This window comes from Eptatretus burgeri, chromosome 12 (assembly GCF_056783735.1).
Source record: "Eptatretus burgeri isolate ZD-2024b chromosome 12, Ebu_testis_v1, whole genome shotgun sequence".
In the NCBI taxonomy this organism is placed as follows: Eukaryota; Metazoa; Chordata; class Myxini; order Myxiniformes; family Myxinidae; genus Eptatretus; species Eptatretus burgeri.
In genome coordinates this window covers 61,528,814-61,555,601 of record NC_140972.1, presented here as the reverse complement: position 1 = coordinate 61,555,601, position 26,788 = coordinate 61,528,814, and the positions used below count along the sequence as shown (strand labels likewise).

Here is a 26,788-nt window from a genome sequence, read left to right as displayed (position 1 = left end):
ATTTGCATGCAACTAACGCCAAAATGTTCAGAATTCAACGCCTCATCTTGTGATATGCAATATGACACAATGACGCCCATACTCTTGTTACCGGTTAGGGGTCAAAGGTCAGGGGGGTCACGACCTTGAAAAATATGCGGTTTTTGTCATAACGCGGTCAATTCTTGTCCGCTTTACATGAACCCAGCACCAAAATGTTCAGAATTTAATGCCCAATCTTGTGACACAATGACGTCATAACACATGTCACCGGTTGGGGTAAAATGTCGGGAGGGGGTCACGCCCTTGAAAAATATGCGGTTTTCGGCATAACTCAGTCAATTCTTATTCGATTTGCATGAAACCAGCAAACGAGATTACCTTCTCTTGTTGAAACGTTGTATTCACCGAGCTTGCGAGTGAAGACTTGCCAAAACGACGCGAGTTGATTGTTGTTTAGTCCCTAGCCCCCGAAAGTCAGGGGGGGGTCATGACATTATAGATATGTGGTTTGTGTCATAAGACCATTCATATGAAACCAGTTCCCCACACTCATACCAAGAACAAAAAAGTAGTGGCGGCGAAGGTATGCGCTCTACGAGTGCCCGTTCTAGTTCACGTATGAATTCATTAAGAATCGTGGTTAGACAGATTAACTTTCACAATGCAGTATATATGAACCATTCCCGACATACCTTACATGACAGAGTATACTACATATGGATGCAGGAATTTATTGGGAAACTTGTTATTAGTCTCACACCTTCTTTAAGGAATACAAAAAACAATTGTAATGGTGCTGTGCATCAGAGTGTTCATGAGTGAGTCTGTATTCTTGAAATCAATACATACCCCGGTGAGGCTAAGTATTGGTAAATACTCTGTCTTGTTGCTGGTGCGATGGAGTCTGAGAGGGCAAGTCTGAATGTGAGTTTTATATTGTCCTTGCACGTGGATGTGAGAGGTGATGGGTTCTGTTGGATGCATCGTGTTTTGTCTCATGGGTTTTCACATCCTGGGGTTTGCCTTGATGCTGGCCCTCCGATTGGATTCGTATTGTGGTCAATAGGTCTAAATGGTGATGCCGATAGGGTTGGAAGCTGATTAACCAGTCAGTGGAGCATGGTTGTTGTGCAAGTGTGTATTTTGAGAAAATAGATGGTTAAGATGAATGAATACATGGTGAAAAGAGAAACAACTTTACTGAGTAAAGCTTTCATAAAAAAGGCAGAAACCTTGTATGAGGGAATCCAATTTATGTGGTAAGCAAATCCATGTGGAAAGTTGCTGGCTGTGCCTGAATTTCGGCCTGTGGCAGCAGAGCTTGGAAAGGCAAACAGATCCAGAGCAAGCTAAACTGTGGCACAACTTACATGACAGCAGATCCCTCGATTCCAATTATTTATTTATTTCCATTTTACTACAAGATCGAGGCTCATAGGAAGAGAGAGGAGACAGAGAGCTTGAAACACCCAATGGTTGGTGAGTGACGTTTTTAAGGGCGGAACCCAATTGGATACACCTTCCCTGTTATTGCCTATTCAGTCCCTGTTAAGAGGTGACGTGGTCGGTCAGAGGCACCCACCGCAATGGCAGAGGAGAATGGGCTCATCAGCATTCCACTACTAAACAGGAACATTGACAGACCGGTAAGGGGAACTATTTGGATTTGAAGCTGCACAACTGTTGCTGAGCTTTGATTTTGCAGGCTGCTTTATCACTCACCATGATATCAAGTAGCTACGGGACAAAGTACACTTGCTTCAACATGACGTCGATCGACGAATAATGTCAGATCAACACATGATTGCAGTACTAACAAATGGCTTCAATGGCGTGTTGCACTGTAATAGAATTGAAATAAATTTCAAGCCTTTAATTGGTTTGTTCAAATGAATGGAACATCAGACAGAAGTTTCCTGTAGATTAGTCAAACCAAATGAAGATCAGAAAACAGGTGAAGAGAACTATTTAAAAGTGCATTTGTAAGAAGAGCACTTTCACAAGAAGTTTATAAGGAAGCACAAGTCAGGTCAAGTCAGGTATGGGAGGATGCGCCGGAGCAACGAGTCGTTGCATCCACGTTCTGCTAGTACTCCAGGGGCCTCTGTCTGGCCATCCCCCAGGCAGATTCCTGGCCCATCCCCATTTCCTTGAGATGCTGATCAACCTGCTGTAACCACGAGGCACGTGGTCGGCCCATTGGCCTCCTCCACTCAAGAGGCTCCCTCGCTGAGAGAATCTGGTGAGCAGGATCAGCGTCAGGAAAACAAGCCACATGTCCATGCAGCCGCAGCTCCAGCAACTCCTTGGGCATGGTAACCATCATAGCAACCAGACCAATTGTAAGTGTAACCACCTCCCATTATCTCGCCGCAGTCCGGTCTCCGAACCTCAGAGAGTGCTGCAATACAGATGTCCAAACGCTTGAGCTCAGATAACAGAGAGAGGTGATCATCATCTCTTAAGGATAGGACATTCCAGGCTCCCACCCGAAGGGACCGCCTCAGGTTAACCCAGGGAGACTGCCATCTGGTGGACGACACCTCAATACCACCCTGACACACCACCGCAATCTGATCCAGGAAGGTTACCCTGTGGTTTTCCTCCTATCATCAAAGATTGGGGGTCCCAAAGGGGTTGCCCCAATCGCATCATCCGGTGAGATGCCCGGTGGAGGGCAATTGCACAGGAGGTACTCCCACAGAGTGGGTTTTCACATTTCTTTAAAATGCTTTTGGCACATTTTGCGGAATGAATGGTTTTACGGTGGTCAGAGTAGAAATCCTGCCATGAACCTCCTCATAAAAAGTAACTCAACTGCAGGAGGATGTCCGCAGACACAGTTGGGCACGAGATATGGATGGCCGTTGGCTTACAAGGAGCTCCTCATCCCTTTGACAGGTTTTGTATTTAATCCTGTTGGGTGTCGACATCATACACCCTCCTACCAGTTGGGTGTCATACACCCTCCTACCAGTATTTAATCCTGTTGGGTGTCGACATCATACACCTGGTGGAGGAGACGGTTTACTCGCTGACAACCCGACCATGAAACAGGCTAGTACAGGTTTACATGATACCTGTAGCAAGTCACAGATATAATATGGCCTGACCTGACCTGACAGGTGACATGGTACAGGTTTTCTGAATTGTAAAAGGACTAGACCACCTCAACCTCCACCACTTCTTCTCTCCTGCAATTACAAGGTCATCCCATGAAGCTTTTCAAGCCAAGGTGCAAGATACTCCTCAGAAGCAGTTTCTTCAGTCAAAATGATTGAGGATTGGAACAGCCCCACAACTTCCATGGTGGAATTCACATCTGCAACAACCTTAAAAAATAACCTGGACAAATCCTGGAAAAGTGAAATATTCAGTTTGCACTGACTGCCTGCGTGCCTCTCTTTCTGGTTTAAAACCACTATGTTCCAACCAACGCAAACCAACCAATATGGAAATGTACACTGGCATTTACCATAGGATATCATACGCCTATCTCGTACGATGATGATGATTATGATGATGATTAACTAGCATGTCAAGAAAAATCAACAAACAGCAATTTCCCATAAGATTTCCAGACTCGGTGGCATAACGGTTAGAATCCACTCTGAGGCTGGGAGGTCGGTGGTTCGAACCCCAGCCGAGTCATACCAAAGACTTTTAAAATGGCACATGTTGCTTCATTGCTTGATGCTCAGCATTTTAAAAGAATAAGAGCACAGACAAGCAACCATATGTGGGGCAGGCCTTGATGGGAGCTAATGGCCTCCTCCTGCATTGATGTTCCCCTGAAAGGGAACTCATATAAAAATACAACTAAATAGTAATAGTTCAACAAACAATTCAGCTTTGATTACCACCCAACATCAAAAAAGAGATAACACACATCCTCCAATCAAATTAAACAAATCGCACGAACCAAGGTACGAGACCACAAGACGCAACAAATTAACAGTATTTATGGCCGAGCAGGGAGTTTCGGCTCAAGTCTTTTGAGAACTGGCTGGCCATCCCCAACGTCATTTATCCAGAAATTTGTCATTTGTTCAGGATGTTGGTGATAACACTCGTACTCTTTTATTTCATTTTTTTGTATACTTTGTCGAGGCTCGTATGAGAGCTAACACACAATGCACAGCAAGGGGGGGGCATGAGACAAGAGGGGTGGGAGTGGGAAGGACAAAACAGTGGGGAACAGAGACATTAGGAGATCTGTGGAAGGGAGAGGGATGGGGTGGGGAACATGGGGAATACAAGATGGACATTACAGGGACTTTCAGGAAGGAAAGCAGGGAATTTGAAGGAGGTGGGTTTGGGTGGATCATCGGGGGTAGAAAAGATCAAGGATTTGGATGGGGGGTGATAAGAGGTGGTGGTGAACAGCTGTTTTGAAAGCCTGGAGGGAAGAATGGGAAAGAATAAAGTGAAGGAGTTTATTCCAAAGGTGGGAAAAAAGAGGAATGAAAGAGTGAAAGTGAGCAGTTATTCATGATTTTGGTAGTTTTACCAGAAGGGGGTTGTTGGCGGACCTTGAGTGCCCTGCAGAAATGTGGTGGGGACAAATCGCAGAGAGAGCGGGGGAGGGGGGGTGAAGCTGGAGAGGAGACGGTAGAAGACAGAAAGACCACCAACCAGCTTGCGGTGAGAGAGTGAGAGGCCCAAAGACTCAGCCTCTTCGCGGGAGATGCCAATGATCCGAAATGCCTTGGTATCCACAGCGTGAAGCCGAGAAAGGTGGGAGGCAGTTGCACCATCCCAGAAGGGAGAGCAGTACTCTATTAGGCTGTGGACGAAAGCTTTGTATGTGGTCAGGAGCTCAGGTGGGTCAAGGAAGGACTTTGCACGACGGAGGATTCCCAGTCGGCGACTGGCTTTGGAGGCGAGGTTTGAAATGTGGCTTTCCCAGGAAAGGTCATGGCAGATAGTGAGACCCAGAAGCTTGAAAGAAAGGACTTCTTCCAGAGGATTGTTGAGAAAGTGGATGGGGGGGGGAGTTCTAAACGGTCCTTTCGGAGAGACATAGTGAGAGTGCGAGATTTATCCGGATTGAAAGACATGTCCCACGTGTTGGACCAGTTTGTGATTTTACACAGATCTGCAGTGAGTGAAGAAGCTGCTGCTTGCCGTTCTGAGGGATGACAGATGGTACGGCAGAGGGTGGAGTCATCAGCAAAGAGATATAGAGCATTTTCCAGAGGGTCGGAGAGATCATTGATGAAAACCATAAAAAGAACAGGGCCCAGAATGCTACCTTGAGGAACTCCAGCCTGGACAGGAAGAGGGGATGAAAAAAAACTCCATTTAGGGCTACACGTTGACTGTGACAGGAGAGGAAGTGTACGAGCCATGAGTGGAGATGGCCTTGGATACCACAGGAAGAGAGTTTGGTGAGTAGGGCAGGGTGCCAGACTGTGTCAAAAGCACGTGATATGTCCAGGGATACGGCTCTGATTTCATGTCCGGCATTGAGGACCTCCATCCATTGTTGGGAGAGCAGAAGCAGCATGTCCAGGGTAGAGTGACCTGGTCTGAAACCAAATTGAAGATCGGAAATCAAGCCGTTGAAGAAGAGGAAAGAAGCGATGATGGATTCCATAACCTTGCTGATGATTGGCAGAAGGCTGATTAGTCTGTAGTTGCAGAGATCTATTTTTGCACCTTTTTATGCAGGGCAATCATGTTTGCTGATTTCCAAGCAGATGGCAGATGACCTTGGGCAAATGAGAGGGTGAATAGAACAGAGTGAGAGTGAGCAAGAGCAGAAGAGCAGGTTTTTCGGACACGTGGGCTGATGCCATCTGGACCGGTTGCAGAATCCGAGTTGAGGTTCGACAGCAAGCTCTCCACCTTGTCAGGAGAAAAGAACACAGAGTCCAGGGACAGTTGGGTGCGACTGGGTAAGGTGGGTAGAGAAAGCGATTGGTTTTGGACACAAGATTTAGCTGCAAACACCGAGTTTAGGCATTCAGCCTTTTCACTTGCGGTATCAGCAGTGCGGCCATTTGAGGTAAGGGAGGGGATGGAGGAGGAACATACACCAGAAACAGATTTGATTAGATGCCACCAGGATTTTGAGGAAGAAGAGAGGATTGAAAGTTCGGACTTGAGCTTAGAAAGATGTTGTTTTCTGGCTCTCCTGAGGGTAGATACACACTTGTTCCGAGCTTTATGGAAGGAACTGAGATTACCCTCAGTTGGGTTTGCTTTCCATGAGGAAAAGGGAAGTTGTTTCAGGACAACTACCTCACCACAAGCTTCAGTGAACCATGGGCGGGAGGAAGGGGAGGACAACTGAAGATGACAGGGGATAAATCTGTGCATGAGAGAGAGCAAGTTTCTTTGAAAGAATTCCCAGGATGAGTTGATGTTTGAGAAAGTAGTGATAGGAGACCAGTCTATAAGTTTGATGGCTGCTTGGAGACCCTGCCAGTTGGCTTGAGTGAAATGCCAGACTCAACGGCGGTGAGGTGGTTCTCTGATAACAGCCAGAGAGATGTCCACTTTGACAAGGATGTGGTCAGAAGAACCGATTGGAGCGGAGGAAGAGCAGCAGATATTGTCAGGGAAATTTGTCAAAATAAGATCCAGAAGAGATGGAGTACCATTGGTTGAGATCCGGGTCGGGAAGTTGACCGATTGAGTCAGTCCCAATGAGTCGCAGAAAGCTTTTGCTGAGGTGCCATGACAGGTGAGAGAGGTACCCACACCTAGCCAACTAGCATGATGACAATTGAAGTCGCCACATATGAGGAAGAGAGAGTTTGGATGAGAAGATAGAAGTTGGTCCATGTTTTCGGATAGTGAGGTGTAGATGGAGTCATCTCTGTTTGGTGGACAGTAAAGTACACATATAAACATGAGGTGGGAGTGGAGGGGAAGCCGTAGCCAGAGGTATTCATGGGGGTGTGGGGGAGTGAGGGCAGTGCATGGAGAGCGAGACATCGGGTCTTTTATGAAGAGATCGTTTTTATTATTATTATTATTGTTTGAGAGAGTTTTCATCAGATTAAGTCATGGAAGTGTTGTAGAAAAAATCATGAGGTGAATGGTGAAATTGGATCGATAAACGCAGGGGGTGTAAACAGATCACGTAGTTATGAGAGAAGCACTTTGCTCTGGGAGGTGGAAAGTCAAAAGTGAAATTACTTATTTTAACATAAGGATTGCGTAACATTCGGAAAAGGGAAGGTTGAAGTAAAATCGTGGAAGTGTGTGGTGAATTTGGAACGGTAAACTCTTCACTAAAAACAGTGGGATTATTAATGACAACCAACTAATGCTAGCAGACGTGACATCTGGATTAACATTGATCCAAGAGAAGGTGCACTTTGCGATGGAACACCCTCCCTGTGAAGCACCAATCCGACAGTGCATTGTTGGGTCGAGAATCAAACCCAGCCAGATGAGGCAGCTCAAAGGTAGGCGAGGTACATCTGCACCATCCTCACACAATGTTCATGTGTTTCAAAAGATGATCATGCAAATGCCGACATTTACAAAGAAACTGCCTTGAAAATATTTCACCGTTTACCATAAATCACAATGATATACAACGTGCGTACACAGTGTACTGCATCACTCATGGAACCGACCTGCGTAGTCATACCACTTCAGACTCACACTTGGAATCCCACATTCCATTTATTACTCTTATTATTATTATCATTTTGTGTGCAGCACATGGTTGCAAGTTGCATGATTTGCTGCGGGTGTGGCCGTGTCTCTGATGAAACGCCCCTTGGAGGTGAGGGCAGAAATTTGGAATTTGACCAGGATTTGGAATTTGGCCAAGATCTGATAATAGTTCGCATACACTTCGCGAAGGACACCGTGGGATTTTTAATGCCCATCAACGAATGCTGGCAGATGGGATTCACGGTTTAAAAGGTTTAATTTCTATCCGACGGACGGCACACACATTTATGCCTTGCCCTGCCTGCGTGAAACCAAGATGACTGTTTGTAGCTGGGCAAAGATTTGAACCCAGGCTAGATGGCTCAGAGGTGAGTGTACATACTTCCAGACCATCCAGCCAGCCTATTTATTACTCTCATCCAGAGTTATTGAGAAGTTGACTTGCACCTCACAGCACCCACAATATTGATTGAACGATTAAAGTTACAAGAGTACTATTCCAGTGAAAATTTTGCCTGAGAACATTCCTACTCCGAAAAAACTTTTCCCTTTTTCCTGCCCACATACTGTGTTGCAATATCTTTTCCTAACCACAATGTTATTGACGTGCAACATTCGGTGCCAATCTTCCGAAAAACAAAGAGCCTGTTCGCAATGATAACTACAATGTCACTCTGTAGAGCACGGACAATCCGCCAGGCTGAACAGTTTACTTTTTGTTGCCAACTGATAGGCCGGATCTGCATGTGGATGTTCACCAAAATCGAATCAATTGGTCAATGTCACACACTCAACCTGTCCACCAACTTTCGTCTGAATCCATCCATAACCTTTAGAGATATCATGTTCACAAACAGACAAACAGACAGGGGTGAAAACATAACCTCCTTCCACCTTGGGTGGGGCGAAGCTAAATATGCTTAAATACATGAGATAATTTCATTCCAGATGCATAACTTGCATATTATACTCGAAAAATGATACGACAGGATATCAACAAATGTAAACTAACCAAAAGTGGAATGAAAGAAAAGCAACACTCCTGAACAACAGAAAAAGTCAACCGTGAGCAAAGTGTAGGATACTCCTTTCTTAACCAGGTCCACTTTTACAGTCTCCCTCACCTCCCATCACTTTCACTTGAGAGATGGTCTTATGATACATTATTGTCCTATGGAGATCTTATCGTGGACACGACATGAATTTGATCGAAGATTCGCACGATTCAGTTTATTCTTCGAAGTTGGTGATTAATCTGCTCATTATGCTAATCGTGTGCAGGGGATCCAGTAATGCATTTACTTCTGCTGGCTCACCCTCTTATTTTGAAACAATTACATTGTACATCATGCCTTGTATTCCCATCACTTTCTGGTTCTACCTCTATTTCTGACTTTTTTCTGTCTCTTTTGGTTAAGAAATTTGTGTTTTGCTGTCCTTGCTACTATTCAGCTTTTCCTGGCTGGCTCCTGGATTTTTGAATTGGTATTTTCAATGATTTTTGTCTTAATGATGATGGGCATTGGTTCTGAAATGGAGCAAAATGATAGCCACTGGGTAATGAACTATCTCCTTGAGATAGTGTCTTTAGCCATGCTTACGAGCTATCTTTGGATAACAAACATAGTTAGGGAATTTTAGCAAATTGTATTGACCATCTGTGAAAAAATTGCTTACTAAAAAATTTCTTCACTAACGTATTCATCTTGGTGTCTACTAACACCTATCAATTGGTGCAAACCCAAATCCTTGTGGAAAATTCTGGGGAGCCAATCAAAGTTCGGGTGCTCAGAGGGCCTGCGCGAAAAAAATCGGAAAAATTAACTTTTGCCAATATTGACTTGTGGGATGTCTAACTCGGGGTTTTTTGGGGTGCTGAATTGATTCCAACCATTATTTTTGAGAAAAAATACTCCTTGATCATATAAAATGTATTTTATTGACATTTTTAACAGAACTGTGCTCAATGGAAATGTTGCTTCATCAGCTTTTACAACCTTATTCATCAAACTCCCCAGTACCTTCCTCACTCCTCTTGTCATCCAGCTGGTTTATGTTCAGGCAAGAGTTACCATGACAGATGCCGCAAGCAGAAATACACTTGACTCCTTGCTTTTTACAGCAGCACCTGAGTGAGCTGCAGACCCCCACACAGTTGCAGCTGGCAAACGTCAGGAGGTAGTCTGGTGCAATGGGGTCTATAGAAGGGACTGGTGCATATCCTTGCTCAGTGAGTTGCCATCCATAGTCCCGGGCATCCAACGATGGACTTTGCAGCATCAGCCAGTCTCTAGTCTGGAGGTAAGCTCGGAGAGAGTGCTGTGCTGCAGCTCCTGTTGTTTGGGGGAGTTTCTCAAGTTTTATGCTCCCAGTAGCAGCTCGCTTGCTGAAGATGTCAAATCTCAAGTCTTCCAAGTCTTTGGAGGATTTCCCATGGAACATGAGCATGAAAAGATCACAGCCTGCTTTAATGATGTCACCTTTCTCAGCTCAGATGTCCATAAACACGTCCATTGCCCTCTCTGCTTCATCATTCTTGCAGAGCTTGCTGAGCAAAGTTGGTTTGCTAAACCCAAAAATTGCAGACACTGTATCGCAGCCAGAGAAGCTGTGCAAGAAGATGAGATACCTCCGGCATATCTCTGGGAGGGCCTCCCAGATCTTTCCGACATCGTAAGATGTTTCTTTGGCTGTCGTGAGGAAGATCGGATGGTCTGCAACATGATGAATCAGCATAACCAGGACGTCTGTGTCCTCAGCCCTCACCTCGACAGGGGACCATCTTTCCTCATCTGGAGCTGCGTGGACGATGGAGGTGTTGGCATCATGGGAGCATTGCTGTGCATTGATTCCATTCCTATTAAATGTCTCAGCAAGGAGCAGAACGAGCTGGGCTTTGTTGTTCTTGTTATGGAGGAACTTTTCTCTTGCAATGATGATTTTGAGATCCAGACGAATCTGAATATCACAGCATGCATTCTTTGTTCGTCTCAAGTGGTCATGGTCCTTGGTGGAGCTGCCATATCCGTCAAAGACCACCGTTATCCGGAGGCGATGGCTCCCCATGGACTTCACAAACTGGAGGTAGCTCTCGGCAACATCCTTCCAAGTAAGGTTAGCCTCCCACTTGACATTGTGCAGGAGCCACCCACCATCAACCACAAGGCTTTTGCAGGGGGGTTGTTCGACAGGTGCCACACATGCCTTCAGGGACCTTACTAGGGCAGCCTTGTCTGCTTTCGCAACTTTTTATTTTTGTCAAATAGAGACCGGTTTTGGTGTCAACTCAAAGAGCAGAGCTTCTTTGGTCTTGACTTCACGCTCACTGATGACAATGAGGCGGTTGAATAGCTTCAGTGAGTCAATGACCAGCTTCTCGCCATTGACTTTGGGTCCAGATCTGAAGCTTGCAAGTGATTTGACCTTGTGTTTGGTTAACATTGCATCCACAACAGTTTTCCCATCCATCTTAGCCTGTATGGCTCTGCCAACTTCTTCTACTTGATCAGCATTGACTTGTTCTTCAGGAGTGCTGCTGAACCCAGATGAGAAAGACACCAGAGTCTTCTTGTCCTGTGTGGCACCGAAAGGGTTGATTTCCTCCAACCACCCAACAATGGTGTTGACAGCATCGTTATCTCTCTTCATTTGGGCTCTTTTTACCGTCGGTGTGGACAGGTACCCCACATTTGACCATGCTTCCTTCTAGCTCTTGGTGAATGAATGAGAAGTGGTTCAGAGTCTGAACCCAAGACTTATGAGAAGACTCATTCCGAAAGCGGCCTCTGTTTAGACCACCAGAGGATTTTGCCTCACGCATGAGTGTGGTTTCTATCGTGATGTCGGTCCATGTGCTGGACCATTCATGGTCTGAGAACCTGACTACATGGTTGCCGTACAAAGTGAAATTGGATAGAGTTTCCTGGAACATGGGACTCTCCTGTCGCTGATGCATCAGCTGTACATACAGCCTTGCTCCTTTTGCGTACTGATGGTGGCCCGCTGCTGCGAAGGTATTGAGCATTCCAATGATGCAGTCGAGATGACCTGTGTGGTCTGGGACATGCTCACTCCTGATGAATACCTTGATGAGGTCGATTCTGCCATAGTACCAGACCCAGAGTGCTGGTGTCCTTCCTCCTTCAGCTAAGATCTTCAATCTCTCTGCCATCCTCTCCTCGAAGACAGTGACTATCCTTGGTGCATATGTTAGATTAGAGGAATTTTGATTACCTGTTGTCTCATCTTTTGCAGTCCTGATCATCCTTTGCAGTCCTCCATGTCTTCGTACTTCTGCTCACTGAAGACACCTCTCAGCATGAACTTGGCAATTCCTGCAGATGCAAGAAGGTGAAACCGAATGGCCTTGGCATAAGCCCCGCCTGAGAGGATGTGTTCTGCTGTGGTGCTGCCTGGATAAACTAGCTGTATGACCTCTTGCAGTCCAGAGTCAGCCATGACCATCTCGATGGACCCGAGGAAGCTTTTCAGGAGGTGAAACCCACCTAGTTTTGTGATGATGGGCAATTCAGACTGGAATATCTGCATTGCTGTCAACCATATAGGCAGGTCGAATGTTATGAGGGCAGGAGACAGATAGCGCCGTAGACATTCCATTAGCGTGGTGTAGATAGTGCTGTACTCGTTAGGGTCACCCTCGATGATTGGAAGAAACTCAATGAGGGACTTCTCCTTGCATTCAGGTTTGTATAATGACTTCATGAAACCATTCCAGTTGGCATGTTCGAATGTGGGGTTGAGATTCTTGATAGCCCATCCTGCCATCAAAGCGATGTTCCCTGGCTGCAAGGCTGGGGGGTCTACATGAAGATCTGCAACAGGAACAAACTTAACGTCTGCCAATCCTACTTTATTTTTTGGAACAAAGGATAGAATCTTCAGCTCTGCTGCTTTGAGGGTTGCTGCCTTGTCCTCAACAGTTATCTGCCTTCTTGGAATAGTTGCAAGAAGCTCTTCTTGTCTCTTTGCAGGGGCCGGAGATGTCACTAAGATGACGCCCATAGCATGGAATGCTGTGTTCCCGTTTCGTGACACAATGTTCAGATCTATATTATCACCAACACATTGCTGAACTGTGTTTTCTTCTGGAAGGAAGACGGCAAAACCCTCATCCATCTCATCACTATTCTCCTCTTCCTCTTCTGCCTGTTCTGGAGATGGGACAGCATCGACTTCTGCTTCAAATTTTATAGCTAAAAGCTCTTAGCTAACGTCAGCTAACACAGAGAATTCTACTGAGCATGAGCACAAGTATAACCAACAATATAGCAGTGGTTTCAAAAATGTTGTATGCTGGTTTCAGCACAATTTGAACAATCTGAATCAATTGAGCCAAATTACCACAAAGCACAATCTGAGATATCTAAAAATGTATCATATCAATATTTTACGGCCAGGGATTCATTTTTCCTCAAATCTAATGGTTGGAATCAATTCAGCACCCCTAAAAAACCCCTAGTTAGACATCCCACAAGTCAATATTGGGAAAAGTTAATTTTTCCGATTTTTTCGCGCAGGCCCTCTGAGCACCCGAACTTTGATTGGCTCCCCAGAATTTTCCACAAGGATTTGGGTTTGCACTAATTGATAGGTGTTAGTAGACACCTAGATGAATACGTTAGTGAAGAAATTTTTTGGTAAGCAATTTTTTCACAGATGGTCAATACAATTTGCTAATATTCCCTAACTAATAACACATTGTCCCTTTTTTAGTGGTGCTCAAATGTAATATTGTTGTTGCAGATCTTTCTTTATCCACATTTATTTTTCCTTCCACCACCTCTAACTACTTCTATGTTTTTTTTTAAATTCCTATTTTTAAACCTGGTGTTGGCTTAATGGTTCAGGTGGCTGGCTTTGGATCTTCGGGTCTTAAGTTTGAGCAACTGTCGTGCCATTAAATAACACCAGGTGAGCTGATTCAGCCTGTCATCCTTCCGAGGTCAGCATAAATGACTACCAGCTGACTGAAAACAGGGGCACTGCATCAGCGGCACAGCCGTGTTCCCAGCAATGATGCAGTCCAGGCTGCAGTCGAATTTATATTTCAATTTTTAAATCTTCTTGGAAATAAGGTGAAACAATAAGTCGTTGTCAACCTGCTGTGTTGAATTTGGTGTCGCTGCATGATGGAGCTGAATTTAGTTGATGATGTGGCTGTTGTGTTCATCTTTACCTCTTATGTCATTTAATTTTTGGATCTGGTGTTTGTACTAAATGTGCTGTGCTTATATTATTAGTCCCCTTCTGGTTTCACCGGAGTGGACTATTGGTATGCTGTCCCCGTCTGTCTGTCTGTCTATCCGTCTATCCCACTTATGGTTTTTCAGACTTTTTAGCTTATCTGGAATTTAAATTCCAGATAAGGTATTGTTATCGCGCACCATCTCTCCATCCGTCCGTCTCCTATTTCAACTTATCCGGCCAAACCGCTGGAGCCGATCCGGCTGAAATTTGGCAGCAACGTTCCTCTCCTGACTGGTAAAAAGAATTGCAAAGCTCATTCCGGTCACATGACTAAGTTGGCTGACTTATTTCAAAAACTTGTTCTCCAGACCTACCAGTTAAAATACTACCAAATTTGAGTTACAACATTAGGATAGGGTCATGATGTTAAATTGCGGAGGTCATCCCGATCAAAAGACCGGAAGTGTGTCAAAATGGCAGTCCTGCAGATTCCTTCTAAAATCTTATTCTCCTGATCTACCAGTCAACATGCTACCAACCTTGTGTTACAACACTAGGCGAGGGGAGGGATGTTAAAGTTCCAGTCATTCCCATCACGTGACCTGAAGTGTATCAAAATGGCGGACTTAGTAAAATTTCTGGAAAAATCGCATAAAATTGTATTGCACAGCAATTCTCATGCTTGTAAAGCATGTTGTCTGTAATTGAGCTTATTTTTGTCTTCCCACAAATGATTGATAAATGGGAGACACGAAGTAGATGTGCATGTATGAATCTCCATGGGACCATCTGTACATATAATGCATGTAAGGAGGGGGAAAAGGTAACAAGACAAAAATAAACAAAGTCAGCTGTTTTCAATTTCATGGTGAACAGGTGAGGAGACAATAACCAAACTTAACTGATGCCAACTTACTGTCAGCTATCCATGCCTCATGGTGAGCAAAATAAGTAGTGCAGGTCTGTAAAGACCAAAATTTTGCGATCTGATCAAAGATGGCCAACTGGGAGACTGATAGCCATTTTCGTTGTACATAAATATGGGTTAGCCCTTGAACTCTGTACAGCAAAATTACTAAAACAATGGGGGCTGTGACATTTTGTCTTTTTTACTTGTTTTTCCATGCTTTATAGGTAAAACCCATGACTATGATTCCATTTTTGTTCTTGCACAACTGGAAGGATCTCTTTCAGTGAGGAGCCTTTTGTCAGGAAGCCAAGAAAACTTTCATGAAGCTGCTTCAATTGTTTGGCCAAACTGCAAAGTTGTTAATTATTTTCATTAAAAGTGCCTTGTGGTGTAAGTCGTGTAACCGTCTTCACTGTAACACAGTTTGCCTAAAAGCTTCCTCTTCTTTCGAAGTCCTTATCTCTTTCAACGACTGTGGGAATTAGGGTGGATTGTCTTGACTTACAGAAATGTAGATGCTTGGTGTTGATGAAGCTCAGTCATGATGGGTCAAATGGCCTACTCTTGGGTTTAAATCCCTTGTATTTTTGTTGCATGAACAGTTTCCATTCACAGAGCTGCTCTCACCAGTTGGTCGATTCTTTGTCAAGGCCACTGCGAGAAACCCCACATTTCCTCCACACCCTTCTCATAATTACATCCAATCTCTGAAGAAAGTTTGACAATTTGCCACCTTTATCTTAGAAGTCATCCTGAAACACCAATCCAACAGTTTATAGTCGAGCCAAGAATCGAACCCAGACTAGACAGCTCAAAGGTAAGTGCTTCCTACCTCTGTATCATCCTGTCAAGACCAACCAAGTTGATTAAAAAATACTTTTTGAGAAATGTCATACAAATATGATGTAGTCATTGGTACGAGCAATATTTTATGAACCCTGATGTTGTTGGTACTCTAATGAAGTGACAAGTAAGCAACGTTATAGTCGAAGGTGAAAACCTCAGTTTGAAGGACATTCTACAGGGTGCCCCACAGAAAAGCAGGAAATTTGAGATTTTGAGATTTCTTTTGCCGTATTTTACCATATAGATAAACTAACATATAATAAAGTGTATCTTCATTTTACACTACATCTAAGTTTGCTTTTGTTTTGTTTGAAAATAAAGTGAATCTTTGTTTTACACTACATCTAAGTTTGCTTTTGTTTTGTTTTAAATAAACTGTACCAAATTTCCTGGTTTTCTGTGGGGCACCCTGTATATTCCTTCATCCAACTTTCGAGCTAATAATGCTGATTATTTTAAACATCCAGTAGAAAACACAACTTTGACAGTATTCAAAACAAGTACAACAAGTGAAATCCTTCAATACAGCGTGTGTGGTGAAGCAAATGAGTACCCTAATGTTATTGAAAGAACCACTTATCACTTTGCCACCAATATCAGCCATAATTGTAAGTAAATTTCAACTACTAATGCATGACGAAACACTTGTTTATGGCTAATATTAAAGAGAATGATGGCATAAGAAGAACTTAGCTTTCAGCGTTCGGCGCGAAATGCCATGGTGGGCGGAAATGACGTTTTTCGTTCGTTCGTACATGAGAGAGGAGCGTTTCTTGGTTTTTTTTTCTGTCAAGCAATAAATTCAATGGTTTTCACATATATGACAAATTAGTTTCACAAATTTCCATTGAAATACTCAGGTATTTCCATCAATTGTCGCCATTTCCGTCTAGGTTACGCATTGCCATCTACCGGACGGCCGTCATTGGCTCACTTGAGGCACGTGGGGGAGGGGGGGGGGACACCGGGGACATTTCAAACCGGTGCAATTGTATACAACGCAGGCGCTGGAACAAGAGAAAGAGCAATCAGAGATTGCAGACCCTCACCAGGACTTGTTTTGTGTGGTGTGTTGTGTGGTGCTTGTGTAGTTTTGTGTTGTGTTTGTGTTGTGGTGTGTTATGTCATTAATAAGAGACATAATTAGAACTGCCACTTTATAGCTGCTGGTAGTGATAACCGGGTTAAGCCATTTCAGAGAAGAAGATTTTTGAAGGGTTAAAAAACAAAAACAATATTACTGCTGAATCACATAACCGATGACATTATCAAAAAAATTGTGGACCGTATTATCCCGAGATAACCCTCAAAATTTTTCATACTGATTGGATGTAGCGTTCTACATATACAATTATGACATCATAAAAAAAAAAAATCACACTCTTTCCCCATGAGGAGAACTTGCTCAGTGCCGTTTCATTTTTTTCCTTGGTGCAGTTTCCGAACTAAAGAGGTCCAAAGTTTTTCCATTTTTCCAACATGGCAGCAACACCACGTGACCTATGACATCATAATTATCATTCAAACATTCCACATGAGTAGTCACACCGATGGTGAAAATTTCCTCTCAATCTGACAAGCGGTTGCGGAGAAAAACACGAAAGTTCTGTGCAGACAAACAAACAAGCAGTCATAGACTGGTACTTACGAAATCGTCAACTTGACCTCTGACCTTGTCTAATAAAAGTTGTCTCGAGAGAAGGTAGTGACGCAAACCAGAAGTTTCTACGATTATTCTGTACCAAACCATCAAAAATCGAATGTTTGACCTCACTGTGACCTTGACCTTTGACCAAAATCTAATCAGCGCTAGCCATCACCCTCCAGAATCACGTGGTGTAATTTGACATTGGTAGCTTCTTCCGTTCTCGAGTTATCGTGCCTACAAACAAACACACACACACACACACACACACACACACACACACACACACACACACACACACACACACACACACACACACACACACACACACACACAAACAGAGGACAGAAGTCATCAATATACTTAAGAAATCTAAAGATTTCGTAAGTAACAAACCATACCAAATGCAATACCCTCTCCTTTGGCAAGGGTATTTATGACATATGACCTTTCTCAAACAGGTACCACAGAATTTTCATCCGAATGAGAAGGGATTGTTTTTTTGACTGTGATCTAAGACTCATGAAGGAACTTACAGAAATACACTTGTAGGACAAAAACAATGGGACACGGAAGTGTAATTATAAGGACATGTAAACAAAGTGCAAACATACGTGGTATCCTGGATTTAAACCTATAGGAACCATGCATCATGAACCATGGGTTCAGATTGGAACACTGACACGCCAACCAAAACATTATTTCCAAATAACGAAAATAAACACATTCTTTGCAAACCCTTGATCTGTACAATTTCTTGAAACCAAAACATTATTTCAATTTTTTTTGGGGGGGGGCACCTACTGTTGCTCAGTTTGTGCATATTGGGGAGGGTGGAAGCAGGGGAGCATGCACTGACTAGTGTTCACTTTTTGCTTTTTGGCTATTGGGGAGGGTGGAGGCAGTGGCATACCTAAGGCATGACAGGTATGGCACATACCCTGGGCACCACTGAGCAAGACTCGGTCTCTGTCAAGACTGGAATATTGAAGTTGAAAGACTTCAGAGACAAAAGAATCGAATGGCTGATGAGAACTCGAGAGATGCTGGGTTAACAGTCAAGGAGGAAATGGAAAGAGTCATGAAGATTCGACCCTCTTCACAGAGAAATGGACGAAAGGTTCGCTCGTTTGCATGACACCGACGCCAAGTTTGGGTTCCTTCTCGATGCCGAGGGACTTGTTATGGCGCCGAGAATAATGACCTAAAGAAGAAGTGCGAAAATTTGGGCGAATTGTACAGCTCTGATGCTGATGGGCAGCAGCCATATGAAGAAATTTAGGATTGCAGAATGTTGCTATCAAGTTGGGCCAACATGAAAATATCAAGATGTGAAGAGCTTTTCGAAATTATTGTTCAGTATGGAGATGAGAGCGTCTTCCCCGATCTTCACACTGCTATTCAGATAATGCTAACCATCGCAGTTTCCATCGCCAACTGTGAGAGATCATTCTGCAAGATAAAACCAATACTTTTGCATTTGAGAGCCTCCATGGGTCAAGGCAGACTCTGTGATCTTGCTCTGCTGAGTGTAGAAAGAGAATAAACTGAAAAAAAACTGATTTTGAACACATCATAGACCAATTTGCATCAGTGAAAGCAAGGAAAGTGGTCAAAGCAAGGAAAGTGCATCCTTGTCAAAGTGGACATCTCTCTGGCTGTTATCAGAGAACCACCTCACCGCCGTCGAGTCTGGCATTTCACTCAAGCCGACTGGCAGGGTCTCCGAGCAGCCAAACTGACAGACTGGTCTCCTATCACAACTTTCTCAAACATCAACTCATCCTGGAAATTCTTTCAAAGAAACTTGCTCTCCCTCATGCACAGATTTATCCCCTCTCGTGTTCAGTTGTCTTACCCTTCCTCCCGCCCTTGGTTTACTGAAGCTTGTGGCGAGGCAGTTGTCCTGAAACAACTTGCCTTTGCCTCATGGAAAGCAAACCCAACTGAGGGCAATCTCAGTTCTTTCCACAAAGCTCGGAACAAGTGTGTATCTACCCTCAGGAGAGCCAGAAAACAACATCTTTCTCATCTCAAGTCTGAACTCTCAAACCTCTCTCCCTCCTCAAAATCCTGGTGGCGTTTAATCAAATCTGTTTCTGGTGTATGTTCCCCCTCCATCCCTTACCTCAAATGGCCGTACTGCTGATTCCACACGTGATAAAGCTGAATGTCTAAACTCGGTGTTTGCAGCTAAATCTTGTGTCCTAAACCCATCACTATCTCTACCCACTTTACCCAGTCGCACCCAACTGTCCCTGGACTCTGTATCCTTTTCTCCTGACAAGGTAGAGAGCTTGCTTTCAAACCTTGAGTCAGATTCTGCAACCGGTCCAGACGGCATCAGCCCACGTGTCCTCAAAGTCTGCTCTTCTGCTCTTGCTCACCCTCTCTCTGTTCTATTCACCCTCTCATTTGCCCAAGGTCATCTGCCATCTGCTTGGAAATCTGCTAACATCACTGCCCTGCATAAAAAAGGTGCAAAAACAGATCCCTATAACTACAGACCAATCAGCCTTCTCCCAATCATCAGCAAGGTGATGGAATCCATCATCGCCTCAGATATGAAATCCTTCCTCTTCTCCAATGGCTTGATTTCCAATCATCAATTTGGTTTCAGACCAGGTCACTCTACCCTGGATATGCTGCTTCTGCTCTCCCATCAATGGATGGAGGTCCTCAATGCCAGACAGGAAATCCGAGCCGTATCCCTGGACATATCACGTGCTTTTCACACAGTCTGGCACCCTGCCCTACTCACCAAACTCTCTTCCCATGGTATTCAAGGCCATCTCCACTCATGGCTCGCAGACTTCCTCTCCTGTCGCAGTCAACGTGTGGCCCTAAATGGAGTTCTTTCATCCCCTCTTCCTGTGCAGGCTGGAGTTCCTCAAGGTAGCGTTCTGGGCCCTGTTCTTTTTCTGGTTTTCATCAATGATCTCTCGGACTCTCTGGAAAATCCTCTATTTCTCTTTTCCGACGACTCCACCCTCTGCCGTACCATCTGTCATCCCTCAGACCGGCAAGCAGCAGCTTCTTCACTCACTGCAGATCTGGATAAAATCACAAACTGGTCCAACACGTGGAACATGTCTTTCAATCCAGACAAATCTCACACTCTCACTATGTCTCTTCGAAAGGACCGTTTACAAAACCCCCCCATCCACTTTCTCAACAATCCTCTGGAAGAAGTCTTTTCCTTCAAGCTTCTGGGTCTCACTATCTGCCATGACCTTTCCTGGGAAAGTCACATTTCCAACCTCGCCTCAAAAGCCAGTCGCCGACTGGGAATCCTCCGTCGTGCTAAGTCCTTCCTCGGCCCTCTTGAGCTCCTGACCACTTACAAAGCTTTTGTCCGTAGCCTGATGGAGTACTGCTCTCCCCTCTGGGCTGGTGCTCCTGCCTCCCACCTTTCTCGGCTTCACGCTGTCGAAACCAGGGCATTTAAGATCATCGGCATCTCCCGCAATGAAGCTGAGTCTTTGGGCTTCTCACTCAATCACCGCAGGTTGGTCGGTGGTCTTTCTGTCTTCTACCGACTCCTCTCCAGCCTTGTCCCCCCTGCTCTCTCTGCGATTTGTCCCCACCACATTTCCACAGGGCGCTCAAGGTCCGCCAACAACCCCCTTCTGGTAAAACTACCAAAATCACGAATCACTGCTCATCTTCACTCTTTCATTCCTCTTTTTTCCCGCCTTTGGAATAAACTTCCTCACTCTATCCTTTCCCATTCTTCCCTCCAGGCTTTCAAAACAGCTGTTCACCACCACCTCTTATCTTCCCCCATCCAAATCCTCGATCTTTTCTACCCCCGATAATCCACCCAAGCCCACTTCCTTCATTTCTCCTGCTTTCCTTCCTGAAAGTCCCTGAAATGTCCATCTTCTCTTCGCCATGTTCCCCGTCCCATCCCCATCCCTCTCCCTTCCACAGTTCACCTAATGTGTCTGTTCCCCACTGTTTTGTCCCTTCCACTCCCGCCCCTCTTGTCTCATGGCAAACCTCACAAGTATTTACATGTAATATCTAGTACCTCAGGTCATAAGCGACAACACCCTGTATCGCGAGTGACAACATTCCTTCTGAATTGTCTCATCTCGCCGAGGTTCGAATCTCGGTCCAGCTACAAACTGTCATCACGGTGTTTCACTGCAGGGCGAGACACCAACAAGCGGGACGTCCCTCGGATGGATATTAAGCCGGGCGTCCCAACTGCTGTCATTAGTTGGTGGGCCTTAAATATCCCACAGTGACCTCAGTGAAAGGTAGGTAAGCTATTGCTGGCACAGTTGAACAAATTACAAATCCCTGAACTCTCCGTAGAGTATCCTGTATCGCAGTGGTGCCCCGTGCAGGATTTTACGTTGTAAGCCTTTGCCAATGAAACTGCACAACTATCCCAACCCCAACTACGAGGAGGATAAACAAACAACAAGCGAAAAGAAGGCACCACCTGTGTAAAAGTTAAAAGGAATTTCCTCGTGGTGTTGTGTAGTGTGTAGTGTAGTGTATATAAGCAATTCGAGATGGGGATGGGATGGCGTGCAACGTGGCAGGAACAAGAAAGAGCATTTGCAGGTTTTTGCTGGAAGCCAAATTCGAAATAAAAATCATGACGTCATACTTGCAGTTAGCCAATCAGTGATGAGTATATATTGTGAGGTTCATGAGGCACGAATAAAACTCGCAGCTCCTGGTGGAATCTAACACACCAGACGCGACAGTTTCTTAATGGTAAGTACAAAGTAATTATCAGTTATTCCTTGTAACTGTCATCGAGAAATTCAGGATTCCATTGATTTCGAAGCCGTTTTGAAGGGAAGAATATGTTTACTTGTAAGGAAATTGAGCGAAACAAAGCACATAATTATATAGCCGAGTGGTAAAAATTATGACACGGAGTTGAACAATGCATGATTCAAGAATCAATACGCTGGATACGACACAGGCATGACGGGCCGAACGACGAGTTCCGACTAACTGTACTCCACTGTCGAGAGTTCTTCCACACATTGTTACTATGTTTCAGGAAAGATTCGAGTAGTTTTAGATTTGTCTTCATATATATATATATATATATATATATATATATATATATATATATATATATATATATATATATATATATATATATATATATATATATATATATATATATATATATATATATATGTAAGCCTGGTGTTGTCTTAGTGGTTAGAATGGTGGCTTGGGATCCGAGGTGGTGGCTTGTGATCCGAGGTGGGGGCTTGGGATCCGAGGTGGGGGCTTGGGATCCGAGGTGGGGGCTTGGGATCCGAGGTGGGGGCTTGGGATCCGAGGTGGGGGCTTGGGGTCCGAGGTGGGGGCGTGGGATCCGAGGTGGTGGCTTGGGATCCGAGGTGGTGGCTTGGGATCCGAGGTGGTGGCTTGGGATCCGAGGTGGTGGCTTGGGATCCGAGGTGGTGGCTTGGGATCCGAGGTGGTGGCTTGGGATCCGAGGTGGTGGCTTGGGATCCGAGGTGGTGTCTTGGGATCCGAGGTGGTGGCTTGGGATCCGAGGTGGTGGCTTGGGATCCGAGGTGGTGGCTTGGGATCCGAGGTGGTGGCTTGGGATCCGAGCATCCTGAGTTCAAGCCCCGTTGGCCGCTGAATTAATACACCAGGGGGTTGACTCAGCCTGTCATCCTTCCGAGGTCGGCAAAACGAGTACCAATAAGTGGTAGAAGGGCACTGCATCAGCGACACAGTCATGCTTCCAAGAAACGATAGCTACCCTGGCAGCTAAGCTGCCATTACACAAGAAGAAGAAGTTGATTTTGTTATTCTGTCTGTTTACCGCCAACATGTCACAATTTTTAACCAAACCTCACGACATGGTGGAGTTCGTCATAAGGAAGAAGACTTGTTTGAGGTCAAAAGGTCAACATTGACCAAAGGTCAACAACTAAGGTGGTATTTCTAAAATCCTCAATTTTCATCCGATTGACTTGAATTTTGAAGTTATTTATGATTCCATTCGACTTGTGCATGCTTTGTATATATATTTTTTTGAATCATCACACCCTTCAAATTTGGTATTATTAATGCAGTTACACATTATCTCTGTGCAGTGCATTTTTGTAAAAACTGATGGAAGTAAACAACTCATTCTTCCAGATGACAATTCGGTTGTGATGACATCATTTTTGTACATTAGTTGAACGAGTGATGTCATTACAGCACATTGCTTTATTGTGCTTTGAATCAGAAGCACAAGTTTCAACATGTGGCTATTTCTCAGAAAGGCAAAACTTTTGAATGGTGGCAGCTTGTATAATTATTGTTATACAACAATTAATGAATGGACAAAACAAATGGTTCCATACTATAAAGATGGTTGTATTTTTGTTTTTTGTAGGCAGAGCTTTCAGACAGAAACCCTAGGTGCCTACGACACACACTGCTGCACAGACGACCAGATCCACCGTGGAATCTGCAGGCCAGCCTAACAAAAAAGCTCAAGAACGAATGTGTCTGCACACCTCGGGCTGCCAAAAATGGGCTGTTCAACCTCTTCCCAGTGCTACAATGGCTGCCAAAGTATGTTTACCATGCATCAGTTTGTTTGCTTTTGCTGAGTTTCTTGCATGGTCTGTTTTTGGTGGCAATAACACATTTGGAAAACATCTTATGAACAGTGACATTCCTAAATTGGAATTTATTCGTTGTGACTGCTTGCAAGCCAAGCTACGAAATATCAAGTTTTACCCCACGCGTGCAAAACGAAAAGCGAGGTTATGCAACTGGTTCACTTTGTCTGTGTTCCTGTCTGTCTGTCTATAGTCTATGATCGAGGAACTACTTTATTTAAATTGAATTTTATAATACTAGTACATGCCCGTAAAACAAAAACAACAAAAAAAATAAATAAATAAATATTCAAACCGAGAGCAAGAAACAACAACCACACAGGCCGTTTCTTCGCTCTCGCATGCCCTACGTGCGTGGCCCGGAAGTTCGCATATCGCAGTTACGATTATTCGCAATTTAGTTTTAATGGCCAATTATTCAATTAGCGCCAACATATTTTGCCTTTTCGCAATGTCGTCGCAAGGAAAAACAAAAAGAGAAGAGAAGAGAGAGAAAAAAATTTTTACTTCCTGGTTCGGAGCATACCAGCTCACTGATGTTACCGAAATTTATGCACTGTCTAATATGAAAACGATCATAACTTGGGGCATTGTGTTTATCTATAAATGCGCATAAGAAATTGAGAAATTATTAGAATACATGAAGTCATCATTATCCGGAAGTCCGTACGTTGTAACCCGTAATGGGGAACGCGGCTGAGGTTCCCTTCCCCCATCGGCCACGCCCACGCAGCAATGTGTCTTGTCATTGGTTGGTAAATAAATGGCCATAACTTTGGAAGCACTTGTCCGATTAATATCAAACCTTGAAAGGGCACATCCTCAGGTCCCCAGCAATATATCTGGCAAGTTTCAATTAGATCGGACCAGTGGTTGTCGAGAAACAGCGGTCACACATACACACACACACACACACACACACACACACACACACACACACACACACACACACACACACACACACACACACACACACACACACACACACACACACACACACACACACACACACACACACACTGCTGGAATTATAGATATTTATAATATGTGAATACTGTCGAACATGAATCGGAACATGACCTGCAGTTTAACAGTACTTTGACTGAAAATGGCAAAGTGTATGGAATATCATGCAGAACACGCATACACAGAGATGATTGAGGTAATTTTTTTTAGTCTGCCTGTATGGCAGTCAAACAAAATTAAAAATAATTCCAAACAGGGAACTTACTGTGTATAGGGATGTCATAATGGACACAAAACAACAGACACAAATAACTAATGTAACATGGTGTATCAGAGGATTTATGATCTTCATAAGGTGGCGTAAAAGACGCTGCATCAACGGCGGTAAACTCCTGAGAGCATTTCTATTTTTCTACAGCCTTTAAAATCTTTATTTTATTTCAATTTAATTTTATACAACACAAATCATCTTCTTGGCATTTTCAAAAACCTGTTTAACAGTACGTAAACAAAATATTTATGCTGTATCATGCCCTGAGGGTTGACTGACGGAATAACTGTGAGATTCCGACAAATATGATGGTACCTATCTCAAGAAGTTATGGATTGATTCAGATGAAACTTGATGGACGAGTTGGGTAGGTGACAAGAACAAGCTGATTAGATTTTGGTTTAGGTACAGACGCAGACCCAGCCTATCAGTTGGCTACAAAACGTAAACTGTTCAGCCTGTTGGAGGTATGCGCTCCACCAAGTGCCGTTCTAATTTCCTATTGTTTTTCTCCTCTCCATCTCTCATCTCCAACAAAAACCTCATTTTACCAACTGACCAACTATGCTCCACCTCATAGGTTTTGTTTTGTTTTTGCCCTACTGCCCCAACTACATGGCATCTTTAGAAGTCAGTTTTTAGTCAGTCAGTGGCATTGTCCATTCATTTATTGACCTTGTCAATGTTCTTCATCTGGTGGTCTTTGGGCAAAGCCTTGCAAAGTTACCTCACTCTTTCAACATGCTTCAGTAATGTGGTTGCCATATAAACTAGAATGGCACTCAGAGCGCATAGTCTCGCCTTACTCATTCATTCTGAACAAAAATACCATCGTTAACTAAACACGCTACTATTATGGCCCACATACCCGTATCATTCATGCACCTTATATTATGTCACATAGTTTCTTGGCATGGGTTATGAACGTCATAAATTTAATTCTTCACTCACATCCGGTCATAGATCAGATATAAGAAGTTTCAGATTTTTTTAAATCAAGATTTCATGTCAACCAATTATGGCTGAAATACCACTTCACTGATGATGTCATTGTTATCACCCTATATACCCCATGGGGAGTTGATGCCATATGCCAAGTTCCAACTCTTTTCATTGAATGCTTTCAGAGAAAATTATGTCCAAATTGTTACCTTCAATCCAATATGGCTGCCATACTATGTGACCTATGACATCAGAGTGAGCAATAATATATTATCCATGGCGAGAACCTACTATGTTTAACATTTTGCATCAATTGGGCAAGTGGTTGCAAAGAAAACCATTTTAAAAGCGTAAATATATAGATGCGGACACACACACACACACACACACACACACACACACACACACACACACACACACACACACACACACACACACACACACACACACACACACACACACACACACACACACACACACACACACACACACACACACAGCAATAGTCCCACATCCCCTTTGGGGTGAGTCATAAATAGGATGTGGATCTGGTAGGTCTCATTACCCCACACACGTGAAACAAAAAGTGGGGTAAAGCAATTGGTTCAGGCCCGTCCATTCGTCTATCTGATCAGTTTATGATCATAAATTTGTGACCGAGAAACAATTCATTTAAAACTAGCAAATACAACCCATCGTTTCGCTCAAGGGGGTGTGAAGGGGAGGAGTGGTGGAGAAAGAGAGAGGGAGCGAGAGGGGGAGGAGAAGGA

General features: G+C 44.0%; 2 protein-coding genes and 1 pseudogene across 3 annotated transcripts in view; 1 reads left to right on the top strand and 2 right to left on the bottom strand.

Annotated features, from left to right (window-relative positions):
* Window positions 1-26,788, bottom strand: part of IDUA (alpha-L-iduronidase) — a 148,767-nt gene that overhangs the window by 67,450 nt on the left and 54,529 nt on the right. The gene's annotated exons all lie outside the window — the stretch shown is intronic.
* Window positions 1,515-26,788, top strand: part of LOC147015736 (sulfate transporter-like) — a 56,204-nt gene continuing 30,930 nt past the window's right edge. For both annotated transcript variants that reach the window (XM_085848201.1, XM_085848200.1), the window contains exons 1-2: window positions 1,515-1,628; window positions 23,608-23,789. In XM_085848201.1, coding sequence (XP_085704327.1) covers window positions 1,569-1,628; window positions 23,608-23,789 — 242 coding nt within the window. In that variant the 5' untranslated portion in view covers window positions 1,515-1,568. The remainder of the gene's footprint in view (window positions 1,629-23,607; window positions 23,790-26,788) is intronic.
* LOC147015737 (uncharacterized) lies at window positions 9,506-12,810 on the bottom strand (annotated as a pseudogene).